Source organism: Parasteatoda tepidariorum, chromosome 2 (assembly GCF_043381705.1).
Source record: "Parasteatoda tepidariorum isolate YZ-2023 chromosome 2, CAS_Ptep_4.0, whole genome shotgun sequence".
NCBI lineage: Eukaryota > Metazoa > Arthropoda > Arachnida > Araneae > Theridiidae > Parasteatoda > Parasteatoda tepidariorum.
The window spans coordinates 67,310,077-67,326,082 of NC_092205.1; the positions used below are offsets into that span (position 1 = coordinate 67,310,077).

The 16,006-nt window shown below is 26.0% G+C and overlaps 1 protein-coding gene across 1 annotated transcript; it reads right to left on the bottom strand.

The window, feature by feature from the left end:
- Positions 1-1,606: 1,606 nt before the first annotated feature.
- On the bottom strand, positions 1,607-15,735 carry LOC107452718 (RNA polymerase III subunit H). The gene is made up of 7 exons (XM_043057165.2): positions 15,281-15,735; positions 15,082-15,178; positions 13,881-13,967; positions 11,876-11,939; positions 9,720-9,809; positions 4,184-4,289; positions 1,607-1,859 (listed from the first exon to the last, which is right to left on the bottom strand). Exons 1-7 carry the CDS (start codon positions 15,389-15,391, stop codon positions 1,812-1,814), a joined length of 603 nt encoding a protein of 200 aa, XP_042913099.1. The 5' UTR covers positions 15,392-15,735; the 3' UTR covers positions 1,607-1,811.
- Positions 15,736-16,006: the final 271 nt, after the last annotated feature.

Here is a 16,006-nt window from a genome sequence, read left to right on the forward strand (position 1 = left end):
AATTTTTTTTATTTATTAAATAAATATAAATTGCACATTTTAAAAATTAATTAAAAATTTAAAATTCGAAAATGAAAAGGGGAAAATGCATAATAAAACTAAAAAATATTATATAACTTAATAATGTTTTAGTAAGTAAAAGAAATAATTTAGGTGTAGCTAAGATGTTTAACAGCTAAATTATCTTAGAGCTACACACGTTGTTTCCCAATAAATTCTTTATATTTATTCTATATTCAACGTCTACAATTATCAAATTCTAAAATAAGAAGAAATTCACACAAATAAATATATATGTTTAAATCAAAGTAGATTTTTTTCCCCTACAACTAATTAATTATTGATATTCATTTATTATAAAATTTAATTAACTAAACCAAAATATTTAGATATTTTATAATATTAATAGTTAGATATGTTCATTTATCTACTTGTTCTAAAAAAACAATTTAAAAAAAACTAAATCATATTTCACTAATTTTTATAATTAAATAAATTTCTGTTTTGCTCAGCTCAAAATATGACATCTGAATAGGAATAAATTTGCAGTTGCTCATTTTATGATACTAATTTTTTATTTTTTAACATTTATAGGAGAACAATGTATTTCTACAAAATTGCTGAAACATTTACATTAAACTGAAGCTGTACAAAAGCAAAATTTTCAAAAAATTCAATTCATTTCTTTAATAATCTTATTATTTCTTTGTAGAGATATGTTACATTTAATTTTCTAATTATTTTTTATTACTCGTAGAGATACAGTCAATTTAAATTTATAATATTTCTTCTTATTATAAGTAACGATACTTCCAATTAAAATTTGTAACAACGACATTTATTCAGAATTATACAAACAAAAAAATATTATGGAAAAGTAAAACTTTTGAACAAAATTTAAATGGGTGTCAAATTATAATTTTTTTTTTTTTTACTGTAACTTATGAAAAAAGGACACTTTAAAACATTAATAGGAAAATTTAAAATACATTAATAAAATATTTTTTTAAGGATTTGTAGTTTGAATTTAAAAACATTTTAAAATTTGAATAAATATCATTTAAATTCCATTCAAAATTTATTAATGGAATTTAAGAGTTATTATGGGTTAACGTTATAAAAACTTGACAACCTCCCTTATATTTAGGATTTAATAAAACATACTTGAAAAAACAATTATTCCATGTGATATAGAACTAGAGTTTGTAAACTTTCCAAAGCATTTAAAAATATGAGCACAATGTGTAAGTAAAAATTTATGACTGTATAAAATTTCTTATTTTGGAAATGTATGTCAGTGTTCAAAAGAATAAATAAGATAAAGAATGTAATATAAGAGAACAATTGATATTGCAGAGTGAAAAACCTGAAAATGTAATTAGCTATTTCAATCTTGAAATATCTAGTATATTCTGATGTAAAAATAGTTACAAATGTATATAATGATTATAGTATATTTCTATGTATATAATATCTTCTAGATCTATCTCTGCAAGACAGATGATATTAAAGGTGTGATATTTCATGCAATATTTAATGAATGTAACTAAAGGCACAAATATAAATATATAATGTATTGTTAAACATTGTAAATAAATATTTCGAATTTATGACTTTGTCATTTTAATACTTTTCAATGTTGTATACAAATCTCAAATATATGTACAAATGTGATATGAAAATATATCATTTAAATGGTAGTCACCATAAGGCTAACATCAAAAAAGTAGTCCACAAAATGCAGGATGATATTGTTCTTGCATTTAATGGCACATAATGTGATTCGTTTCTACAAAAATAACCATACACTTTCAACTCCACCATTCCAATAGACCTAAGCCTGGTTCATTTACTGATCCCTATAAAAAGAAAATATTATTTAAATATTTCAATAATTAAAAAGAGTTAAATTTGATCTAAAAGATTTTATATAACAAAGAATAATTCATTATAAAAACAACAATATTATTACTTCAATAATCAAATTTTGAAGTTATTGTGAAGAGATTTTGAAGTTATTCTATTCCAATTAGAGAATGTTTGAATTTTTAAAAAAAAAAATTATTCTATTCGAAAACAAAATTTTTTTCCATTGCTTTACAGTAGAATAAGTAATCTTAAGCGGCAACTTCTAATATGTCCCTTTTTTTCCCATTCCAAAATAATTTTTTTTTAAATAAATAAAGCGCATAACACTCTGGACAAATTATTCTACGCAATATAGTTTGTAAAATGTATAAAATTTAAAATCTAATATCTTATAAATTTCTCACAAAAAACATCAGTTTAGAGTTTTTTCTATAAATTACAGTAGAAGATATTTATCTAAAGAGGATGCTACACTGTAGTAAAAAACTGTTCTTGGGGAATTTTGTTTCACCTCCATTTATAATTTAAATGTTGAAATCTAGAAGGAAAAAAATAGTTCAGGTAAGGTCATTTTAAATGCAGAAAAAATGTTTCCAAAATATCAAAACGCAAACACGTTATAGTAGGAAAACTCAGTGTTAGGTAATGGGGAAGTAATTTTGCTATAATTTGTTTAAATTTTGAAAACTTTTTTTTCAGCATTTAAAACTTCATGGTTTATTTTTGGTTAACCAGAACTCTAATTTTTCTATACTTCAAATTTTAAATTACCAATGGGGGAGAAACAAAATTTGCCTTGAAAAGTTTCTTACACAGTAAATCGTTCGTATTTGAACTTCTCGGAAATATTTTTCTAAAAGTAATATATGTAAAAATGTTTTTTTAAACAGATTCTTTCTGTTGTGCTAAGTTTTCTAAAGCTGGTATACCTAAATTATGCAAAATGTCCCTTAGATCTTTAATTACATATAATAATATTCCGAGTTGTTAATCATAAATATAATTAGAGAAAGCTAAAATTTAAAAATTTTGAGTAACCAAAATAATTTTTAAAGCCTATCATTGAATATATAAAAGAGATCTAAAAAGATAGGGTGTACTTAGTTTAACCTAGACTAAAGTGAAAAACAATGGAAATAAAGCCATAAATAAAAGGCCACTGGTGTAATCCAGGGTCACAATATCCAGGTTTAGGATAAGAAGACACCCCTACCCACACCAAGAAGTTTCACCAATGAAAACTAAATACAATAAATTATAAAAAAAAATGATAAAAACTAACTGTGTGCAAAATAAAGTATTTTACAAAATTGAGTAAGTGCATTTTACATTTTACTTAAAAATAATAATGGTTTTGTGTTTAAAATATATTTTAAAAAAACTTCAAGAAAGATACTAAAACACACACACATAAATGTTATTAAACACTTGTTCTACTTTGTACGACTCAAAAAATAGAAAAATTCTCACCGTCAAAGAATAAGGAATTCTACGCTCTTTGTCTTCTGATTCCATATTTTCACTTTCAGGACAAGTGGGGGTGGTGTCAACAAATGTTTCTTCTAACACTCGAAACCTAATAAAGAATAGTTTTTTTTAAGTATTGAATACAAAAATTAAAACGCTTCACCATACATAGGTAGTAATAATGGTTTCAAACAAAATATGACAAAACTTGAAACTGAGCAAAATTTTTATATAGAATAAAGAATATAAATACATATGTAATAATATGCCTTAAAAGTCTAGAAAATCCAAGAGACTTTGGTAATTCAAATAAACAGGCATCTATTATTGAATTATAAATTGAATTTTTGCATGAATTACAATGATGTGTTTCCATAGCAGGATTTGGCACAGATTTATTAAGCCATGAAAATATGAAAAAGCCATAAAAATATGAAATAGCTGGAGCCATTTTCAATGGCTCCTGCTATTTAAACAGGGATTTCGAAAGAGGAATTGCTTGCACAAATATTCTTAACTTAATCAAACGCCATTCAAATGGGAAAATTTAGAGATTTTAATATATTCCAAAACATGATGTTATTCAGAGGATAGGGTATTTCTNGACGTATAACCGATTCTGTGCGTCGTATAAACGATATATTTTTACATTAAAATGAATAGGAATGATTTGGGACCACACTAAAACGTCGTATAAATGTAAACGTCGTATAAGTGATCGTCGTATAAACGATGCTCCACTGTATTTTAAAAAAGCTTCAAGAAAGATACAAAAACACACACACACATAAATGTTATTAAACACTTGTTCTACTTTGTACAACTCAAAAAATAGAAAAATTCTTACTGTCAAAGAATAAGGAATTCTACGCTCTTTGTCTTCTGATTCCATATTTTCACTTTCAGGACAAGTGGGGGTGGTGTCAACAAATGTTTCTTCTAACACTCGAAACCTAATTAAGAATGGTTTTTTTTAAGTATTGAGTACAAAAATTAAAACGTTTCACCATACATAGGTAATAATAATGGCTTCAAATAAAATATGACAAAACTTGAAATTGAACAAAATCTTTAAATAGAATAAAAAATATAAATGTAATTTGCCTTCAAATAAAAATAATAATACGCCTACAAATACGCCTTCAAATGATAGAAAACCCAAGAGACTTTGGCTAATTCAAATAAACAGGCATCTTATTAATTCATATTAAGTTTATTGAATAGCTTATGTTGGATTTTTGCATGAATTACAATGATGTGCTTCCATAGCAGGAATGTTGGGATTTGGCACAGATTTATCAAACCATGAAAACATGAAAAAGCCATGAAAATATGAAATAGCAGGAGCCATTTTCAATGGCTCCTGCTATTTAAACAGGGATTTCGAAAGAGGAACTAATTGTACAAATATTCTTAACTTAATCAAACGCCATTCAAATGGGAAAATTTAGAGATTTTAATCTATTCCAAAACATGATGTTATTCAGAGGATAGGGTATTTTTGGGATTTTCTTAATGTGTATTTTTCTGAGAATTTATTCGCTTTAAACTTCAGGAAATAATCTTTTAATTGGCATCTTGACTGTTTATGACTCTTTGTGAAAGAACAATTTCTACATCTTAAAATTAATAAGAGGAATCTATTTTAAGCTTATGATTTAATATAGAGAGACTCTTATGAGACATTCTATATTACATATCTATATAAAAATAATTTAATCATTAAAATGTCAATTCCCTTACATATATTTTAAATATAAATAAAATGTATTAAGTATTTTAATTTAGGCAAAAATTATTTGCAGTAAAAATTTAAATAAAATTAGTAATGATTTATAAGCAATGTACATAAGACTAAACTTAATGCTAAATTAAAGTTTTCTTAAATTTTTCCTTCATTTGTATTCAGAAGATATACATAATTCGTTTGTGAATTGCAATTCAACAAGTATTGATAAATCCTGACACAAGAAGAATAATTCGAAAACAATAATTCCAAAGGGATTTTATTTCATAATAATAACCATGACTTAGTCATTTTATAAAAAGAGAAAATAACAAAATGCTGACCAGGCACATTTTAAATATGTATTTTTCACTCTAAAAGTTTGTTTTTGATTGACTGTAAAAAACCAAATTGAAATCAGAAAGGAAAACTAAATAACAAGGTATCGAAGAAACCAAATGTATAAGAACTGAGAACACTTTTTCACAAATTTAAACTGACATTGTCATAAATAAACAGTTAGCAATACTTAGTACTAAAAAGACGAATGCTGCTTTTTTTACTCCTCTAGGTTTTGTTGCTCTGTAATTCAAAAAATAAATTACTGAAAGTGTTGAATTTTTCTGACTTTTCATATTTTGATCTAGTTTAAGTGTACTTATTTAATCAATCATGTCTAAGCCTCATAGAAACATATATACATAGAACATTACACCTAGAATGAGACGAAGAAGCAGAGGGCCTCTAAGGTATTTTGGTAGGTATCACATAAGACAAGGAATATTTGGGTTTAATATACCCTATGGTATGTATCAGATACTCCGGTTTCATTAAAAGAAAAGAAAATTTCAAAATATCTATAATTATTATTTATAGAGAAAAGGAAACTCAATTAACCAAGAAACATTGACTTTTCAATTACTCATATAATTGAAGAGTCAATGTTCCGCTTAAACAAATATTTTTATTAACCAAATAGAATAAAATACCATAAATTTTGATGATCAAGTCCCTAATACATTTTTTAATAAATTAATTATAATTATCTTTAAAATGTTGGATGTCTAATTGATCTACACACACAATCTGTGGGAAGGGCCACACTAGTTCTTTCAGACTTTCTATGCATACAGCAATTTTCCATCTTTCTAATTTTAAAAAGAATTATCAACTGTTGCACAACTGACATGCATTATCTGTTCTGCCCAAAACTGAAATTAAAGAGGAACTATTTTAAACTATATAAATTTATCAATTTTCACAAAATTACTTCAATTTTGGATAAATATACTTTCAAGGTATGCAAAAAAAAAAAAAAATTTGTCAAGATTTACAAGTAGGTAATTACAAATAGGTAGGCTTGAAGTAGACACTTTCAGCATTGAGCTTAAGTGTATTGATATTAGTATTGATAAAAATTAAAATACATCAAAAACAGAGGTTAATTGATACCAGTTAAAATAAAATAATGACTAGTTTTTATTTTATTCATTTATTTATTTTTTTGCATCCACATGCATAATTTACTGTCTTTTAAGTTTTTCTTATATAGTTATCTATTGTGGCAAAAATCTGAATATCATTTCAGGTCCAACAATAAAAAGCAATAAGCAAACAATGTGTGTAGATTAAATAGTATTTTTTATTAATTTAATGTTATTTTTAAATAAAATCTAGCCATGTCAGGCAAATCAAAGCTAAGATTTCTGTAGTTCTTTGATACTTAAAAAGTAAATAGGTAAATTAATTTATTTCGTGCATTTATAACAAATTAATATTTTCCCCTTGTTTAAAATACAGAAGAATTCCCCTTGTTAAGAATAAAGATTGTTTAACAATTAGAAAGTTAAACTCTTTACACATTTTCAGATCATTCTTTACATAAGAGGTTCACAACTTTTTTAAAGTGAAAGGCAACTTACACAGTAGGTTGATTAAAGAAGGGCCATGCACACATTAAGACATGTTCACAGCAAACATGGCAGTTTTAATATGAACTTCAGTGTTCTAGGCACTGAATTTTTTATCAATTAACTCAGCAATATATTTGAAGGAAATAAATAAGACTTTTAATTGTTAAAATTCATTCAAGAAGGAAAAAACTGACAATTTTTTTAAAGAAAAAATTCTCTCTTTATCAAAAATAGATTCATTAAAAAAATATATAAAATCTCATGAAAAAAATTTTTTTTATCATATCAGAAAATGCAAAGGTTCAGTTTAAAAAAATTTTAACAAAACATTCTAAGAAAAAAACGTAAATTAAATGCTCACAGAATGAAAGTACAAAAAACATTTCAAATATATTTAACGAATAATATAAATTCAAATTAAATATTTTAATTAATGAAAATTTATGGAGTTTAAACAAAAATCAAAACAAAACTTTTATAATACTAAATGAGATTCAATGTTTAATTGGTAGTGTACTTCAGATATTATTCCTATATATCGAATTATTAGATGTTTTATAGATATTAAAAAACGGACGTTCTCTATTTTGCAAAACAAAATCACTCAAGCAACAAAATATTGAAAACAAAATTACAAACAGAGAGCAATTTTAAAATTCAAGTTTTCCTCCACTTTTCGAATTTTCCATATTGCAATAACTCTAATATTATTAAAATATTGAGATTCTAAAAACCTCATGGCAAAGCATAACACTATCTTCTGAAAAAATAATGGAAAAATAACTCAGACTTACAATTAAAAGCACACAAATAAATTATACTAAAAATGGATTATAGTGATGTAATAATATTGCATTTAAAATAGCTATAGCGATTGTAGTTTAATATCAATATGTAATTACTTAAATACGCAAAAATTACATTCGCATGTTGTAATACAAATATCAGAATTTTTAAAACCATGTGGAATTGGGAGTGTATAGCAACAATTGCCGAAAAATGGTTGAAAAATAACTTGAATTTATGATGAAATTCGCACAAATAAAGTATGTCAAAAAGTGATTACATGGCAATACATGTAATCACTTGCAATATTACTGTGTTGATGGTTGACGTGGTGACAGGTCAATATCGGAATTATAATCGGAAAAAAAATATCGGAATTTTTAAAACCATGTGGAATTGGGAGCGTATAGCAATAACAGGTGAAAAATAACTTGGATTTATCATGAAATGAGCACAAATAAAGTGCGTCAAAAGGAGATAATGTAAATGTGCGATTTAAAACTTGTGTGTTGTAATAATATCATAGTAAGAATACAGATTTTGAAAATATGTGGAAAAGGGTACAGTTAAAGGCTTAAAAAATCATTTAGATTTACAATAAAATCTACACAAAGAAAGTGCATTGAGAAGTCAAAAATTAAATGCATAATTCAACTTTGAGATTCACAATATCGTATTAAAAATATCAAGATTTTCAAAACTATGGCAAAATATGATGTAAAAACAGCCGAAAAATAACCAGGGACTTTAGATAAAATCAGCTGGAATGAAAAAAGTCAAAAAGTGATTTATTAAATGCGCGATTCATAACTCACGAGTCAAAATATTATATTAAATGTCTCGGGATTTTAAAAACTGCATCGAAATTGGTAATAGTAAGTGCCAAAAGAATGATCAAAATGTTCCATGGATTTACGATGAAATCATTAAAAGTAAGGCTAGTTAAAAAAGTGATTACTAAAATTAGAAATTCTTGTATTGCAATATCATATTAAAAATATTGGCAAAATTCCATAGCCATAACCATTGAAAAAGAGATTGAGAAACAATATAGATTTATAATAGAGTCTTTGCAAATTAAGCACGCCAAAAAGTGATGAACATATATTTCATTCAAAATTTGGATTTTTTTTTTTTCTAAAAAAAATTTCACATTGCATTTAGAAGCCCCTCATAGGCCGCACATTAACAGTCGACGGGGTGCATCTGGCCCCGGGACACAGGTTGTGCACCCCTAATTTATAATATATTGCTGAGAGACTTTTCTCACACCTCTTACACTCTATAAGTCCACTTCATATTCAGATGGACTACTTCTTTAGTATGCCTTCTAAAAAAAATCTACTTAAAAAGTTTTGTTACATTTAATAATCTTATGATTTCATAAAAAATTTTTCATAAAAATCATTAATTAAATTTAATCTATTTCTTCAGCGGATTCAAAAAATATAATTTTAAATGATTACCTAGCAGTTTTTTATTATTAAATTCTAACATTGGTAAATCTAAGAGAAGGTCGATAATGCCCACGAAATGTTATATTAAAAGCTAATGTTACAATTCTATATCATTTTAACAAAACTTTTTGAACATATGCGATATTTGTTGAATTATACTTTCATTGTGCACTAATGGACTAATAGATGAAAAAAATGGTAAATACAGAAATACAATCTAAAAGATAAAAAGCGTAATCAAAATAACAAATTAGCTTTGAAACCCTTTAACTGTTGTTCTCCATTTCAGACTATAATTTGATGCTTTCCTGCAGAACAAACCAATTTTTCTCAAAGCTATACTATGCAAAAATAATTCTTAGCAAAAGCACTTTTTACACATTTTCAAAAGTAACTTGATAAAAATATTACTTATTTTCAAAAACCACATAACTTAAATAATGTCTAGTTAATAATGAATTTACTAACTAGATTGATTAAAACACAAATCAGTAACATTACCTGATAGGATCTTCTTTTTCCATAATTAAATCATGAGATTCACCTTCTTCATTTGTGAAAACCCAAAACCAGGCTTGTAATTTTTCATCACTAGTTATTATTAAAGAATATAACCATAAACAAGAACATAGAAAACTATGGCAAATAATCTGTCCCGTTTTAAAGATTTTATTCAAAATTGCAAAGAAATGTTAATTAAAAAGAAAATCTTAGTGTATTAATATTAAAAAAAATCTAAATAATTTAATAATTAAAAATGAAATTAATATTTTTGAAATGAACAAATAAAGCTTTACTACTTCGCACATGTTTTAGTAAAAGAAAGACACAACCAAAGAAACACTGAAAGAAACCAACCAAAGAAACTCTCCTTTTTTCACTGAAAGAAAATATCACTGACGATGATGAGAAACTAACAGCTTTCCTTAATCAGGTAAGCATTTGCGATATTTACAAACATACCTGTTTTTTTTTCCTTTCTACCAAAAAGAGATTTTATCCCCTTGTTCAATGAGAATGTTGTATAACTGAATAGAAAATTTTAGTCAGGCTTGCAAATGTGAAACGATCAAATCATTTAGGATTTACAGCTTGTAATGTTTTCAATAATTTAAATGGATTTTAGAACTTAATTTAGAATCTGTGCTAGAATTTAAAAGAAATGACAATAAAATTGCAATTTTAATAATGTCCGATACTTTTTACTAGTTTTAATTTTATTTGGAACGTTGACTAGAAAAGCGAAGAAAAAAAATTTTCAAACTCAGATCTACTTTATGATGAAGATACTCATTGAGTTATCAAAAACTTCTCACTAAAGTTTCATTAAATGTCTAAATGTGCTAAGCAGTTCTAGAAATGTTTGACAGGAAATTTAAAGTATAGAAATTGAGCTGTAAAGAAGTGAGGCAATTTAGTCAAACTCCAAACATTTATTTAGAGCAAAATTGGTCTAGATTACTATATAAAAATGATGAACACAAATGGCATGATTTAATAATACAACAAAACATGATGTTGTTTTTGACTCTTTTGCAAGTTAATAGCCTTCTAGGATGGTAAATGCATGAGGGCGAAATGTAAAAGAGAATTTCCTATTTATATCCATTAGACTAAAGTGAAAAACAACATGATTAAAGCAGAAATCAAGTACAGAACTAAACATAATATAGTTCTGGTTCTCTAAACAAGAACCTTCCTCAGTATCTAAACATCAAATGACATTAAAAAAATTAAAAGATTAACACATGCAAAATGGATTAACCAATCAAGACAGTTCAACAAGTTAGAACAATATAATAAAAAGGACAATAAGAAACAGGTGTGAGGGGGCTTGGTGGGAAACCCAAAGGGGCAAAAGATTAAATTAGATTAGGTTTACATTGGGAAAGGGCACACTAGAAAGACCAGTATCTAAATTTCTTTCAAAATATGAATTGATTCCCTTAAATCAAGTACAGTAGATGAAGAGAAATGTTGAATGGTTTAAATAGAAGAAAACTCAAACCTAAGATAAAAATTTAAACAGCGCAGAGCAATGGAAGATCAATCTTTCATACAGTTGGAATATAGTTTGAATTCTAAATATAGGATTGAGTTTTTATCTTAAAATCATTCAACAATGCTCATCTACTGAACTTGATTTCTGGGAATCACTCCATATTTTGATAAAACTGAGTAAATGATCTTTCTAGTATGTCTAGTATATATTTATACTTTCATCACATATTTCACTTTAATCTATGTAGCACAAAATATACCCTGTCCTTTTGGATAAATCCTTTAGTTACAATAAGATAAATTTATCATAGTTTTAAAGAAATTGCAGATTTTATTATAACATTGATATATACTATTTTAACTGTGTTTTCACTACTTAAATTATATTTTATTCTTAAAATATAAAAACAGTATATAAGAACATTAAAATTGAATTTTAAGTCTACTTAAAAATAAATATTACTTGGATAACGAGCAACTTAAAATTTAGAGACTAAATATTTTAGAGTCTGAGAAACGCAGTACTCATTAATTAATATAAAAAATACAAACAAAATTACAATAATTAAAAAATGACAGTAATCAATAAATTATTACAAATAAAACAAAAGTAATTCAAACAAATTTTCATAAATATTCAAAATTGGAAAGGATACAATTTTGATGGTGTTTGCAGATAATCTTTTGGAATAAAAATGTCATCAAAAAATCCTAAAGTAACTGTAAGAAAAAAATCATTGCAACGTTAAAAATATTTAAATCATCTTTTTTATATAATTTACAGATTTATAACATAATTATTTATAAATATTGTTGTGTAATGAATTATTTTCAAATCTATGAAAATTGAATAGAAAAAAATCTATAAGATTCTTTTAAAAAAAAAGAGAGTCTTCAGGCACCTTAAATGAAAACATCTTAAAATAGCAAGAAACTGTCCTGGGACAGATACAGATGTCTTAGTACAGATGGGAAAACTGTGCCAAAAACAGGTAAAAACAATTCACGCAAAATCTGGTTTTTGTTGGATAAAAGAGTATCAACTAGTTGATTCCAGTTTTTACCAAACAAAATGTCCAAATTACAATTTATGAAATATGCATAAACATATCTGATTTGTAAAAATATAATAAGTGAGTATATTAGTTTTTACTATCAATCAAAAACTTTGTTTACTAATAATGCATATTTTGAAAAATATACATTTCTTTCTAATTTATAAAAATATAACAAGTGAGTATATTAATTTTGACTGTTAATCAAATACTCTTAATTACTGATTTTCATAATGCCCCATAACATTACAAAAATTAAAAGATAATACAACTACTTTTCAAATAAAACTATCAACATAATGAAGCATGTCATAGAAAAATATGAAATATAAAAGTGACCAACTAATTATAAATATATGTTCAAATTTAAAAAATAAATATCTTTTATTATGAATATTGCAATGAATAAATTTTTTCAAAAAATGGCAAGTGTAACTATTTAGCAAATCAGAATCCATTACGGAAATACAATTCATAGGAATCCATCTATTTCAGAAAAGATTTTTAAAAAATTCCAGACATGGATGTAGACTTCATCTCAGTAGGTTGTACAGCCTCTTTACAACCTGCTGATTTGTCCTGAATCTCACCGTTCAAGAGCGCCCCCCCCCTGAGATGGGCACATTCATTCGTTCAAAAAAAAAAAAAAACAGGCCAGGATCTTGGATGTGAAAATTTTTGCTCCGGCCGCTTCAGAAGAAACCATCACTTATTCATTCAAGAAATATGGGATATCAAATGAATTAGATGAAAGTGAAGATGGGTTGTTCCATTCTTGCTCAATGGAGAACAATGTATCATTAGCAAAAATAGCTGACAAACGAAGAATAAATACATCCATTTTTTCATAATGCCTTAGACTCATAATTTGAAGGCCTTCCCGATTTTGACTAATACACTTGTGAATAAATATATTTAAATTAAATCTTTCGTTATTTGTGTTTATACTTAATACAAGAAATTTCAATTTCTCGCTAATTGTTTTTTGACAATACGATTGTAATAATTTTAAAAAGAATAGTAAAGACAAATTATTCAATATACAGCTCATTTATTTAAATTATTTAATTTTATTTGTTTTATACTTAACCAAATCAAGCAACATTTTTGCCTAATTAAATATGTTCGATTTTCTTGAAAAATTTGCATTTTTCTCCAAACAAGAACCTTCTTCAGCTAAACATCAAAATATTTGGTTTTTAGGAAATTCAATTTGTAATTTTTTTGGTGTTTAGACACTGCAAAAGCTTCTCGTCTAGAGAACCCAAACTATAGTATATTTATTTCTGTACTTGATTTGTGTTTTATTCACATATATTTTTCATCTTAGTCTATGTAGCACAATGTATACTCCTATTCTTTAGGATTTATCAATAACTTTACATTAAATTAATTACACAAGTTGAAAGGACATGTTGCACTAAACACATGACTTTATCTACACAATAGAAGATTATTTTCATACTTCAATCATAAAGAATATATATAATTTTAAATTATTAAGAGATTATATCAATTCCTAAATTAAATCAAATCCTAAAATTAAAAAACTACAAAAGATATAGTAATTTATAGATATAATAATAGAATTCTTTTTATAACTCACTATAAATGCCTTCTCTGTTTAAACTTCTTACTTTGCCAACCAAAACTTCATTCATGAATGGACGAAAGACGACATAGCTGAAATATACTGAGAGAGAAATTGATAAGCTACAGATAATATTAAAAAAATTAAAATGATTAATTAAATCAAACTGATTGTAAGCAAAATATCAAAAAACAATCATGCAAGTACAGAGAAATAATAATCAAAAATAATGAAAATTTTAAATTTTCCGGTACTGTAAAAATTTTTTTGTATTGCATTAAATTTAGTTTTAAATTTAGCTTTGCTTTCATTTTAAACAGCTGTATTGCCAACTTTAATTTCTTCCAATTTCTTTCACCGTCCTGTCCAGTTTTTTTCCTTTTTATTTATTTACATCACCATTTATGTCCGACCTACTTAGTAGATATACATATTATACAAGAAACCCTGATTGTGGTTCATGGAAGTTTATTAATTTCACAGCAAAATTCATAATATTGCTAATAATTTTAAAAAATTCTAAATTGTATTTGACTTTTAGGCATTAAAAATCGAACAGAGGGTGGTAATTTATCTAAAAATATTTATTAAATTTCTGCATTGAAATGTAGATTCCTGCTATACAAAGAAAGCGAAGTACAAAGTAAGTTAACTAGTTATATATCGTCAAAAAACTGCTAAATTTAAAGAAAAAAATGCTGGTATGTACAATAAAAAAAGAGTAAAGAGAGCTGGCATACAGAGTTATAAAAAATTTAAAACAATTATAAAAATTAATGATTGTCAAACAAATTTCGTCAAAATTAGAAAACAACAAAAAAGTTGAAATTGGTTTATGAGAGTCAATAAATTCCATACATAAAGTTTTTTAATATTTCGTGGTCACAGAAAGTTTTCAGTTTTTTCTAAGTTCGTTACTTGGAAAATATCATATTTATCCTCATTGAAGAAATTCCATATCGTTAACTTCACCAAAAAGTACCAAATTTCAGTGGCAGTTTAGCTTAATCTAAGTCTGCCATTTGGAAAATCTTATATTGTTTATTATTGAAGAGATTCCATATCGATAATTGAGCCAAAAAAGTGAAGAGATTTCAGCAGGAGGCAAGCAGTAGCACCCAAGAAAACAATGAAAAAAAACAAAAAAAAACTTGAAAATTTGACAATATAAATAAAATTAAATAATTTTATAAAATTAATTAAATAATTTCATTACCTCTAGTATGGGATGCACCATCTCCAGGAAAAATATATGACTCTTCTAGTTTTGTTATTTCAAACAAAGCTATACACAAACCAACATCCAATACAACCTATAAAATACAAAAAGAGTAATAAATAAAATATCAAGTGAATTTCATAGAAAAATAAAACCAAATTAGTTTTTTGAGAAGCTGGTCAGTTTAAAATAAAACCTTATTCGCAAATTTTAAACGTAGTTCATCAGCTACAGCATCTTTCAAGGGTTTCTCGAACAACCAGGGTGGTATTCGAATAGTATCCTTCATTTCAACTAGAGAAAACATCTTGATTTATAAAGCAATAAAAGCTATTTCCCCTTAACCATTTGATTATTAGATTGGTTTATTTATTAATTTTATTATGTTTAGAAATGAGCAGTAAAATATGCTAGGATTTTAAAGTCAAACCATAACTCTTTGCTTTAAGAAGCAGAAATTTATTTGTTTACATTTTAGATACTTTTCCTTATGTTAAACAGTTTACAGTTACAAGTTCAATGATATTGAAATTTTCTTTTGCTCTGAACTTCGATTACATTAACTTCAACTTACAAACTTCTTGCACTGCATTACTGTTTTGACTGCATAAAATTCACGCACCTTTCGACATTGAGAGAGAAGAAAAGCCTGATTGAAAAGCCCATGTTTTTCGTGAAGGAATATATTTAACCAATCAGGTTCTCAATCTTCTTCAATGGGGATTAGAGGTGCTCAAATTACATGCAGCAAGAATGGCTGACTCTTTAGGCATGCACAAATTGCATGCAGTAGGAATATTTCGTAAACAAGGAACAATGAGTAAAAGAACTATTCACACTGCATTGCGTATGAGAATTAAGAGACGCAAATGGAAATTTGATTTGCGAGTTTTTCAATCAGTCAACTCCGAACTTGCGACTG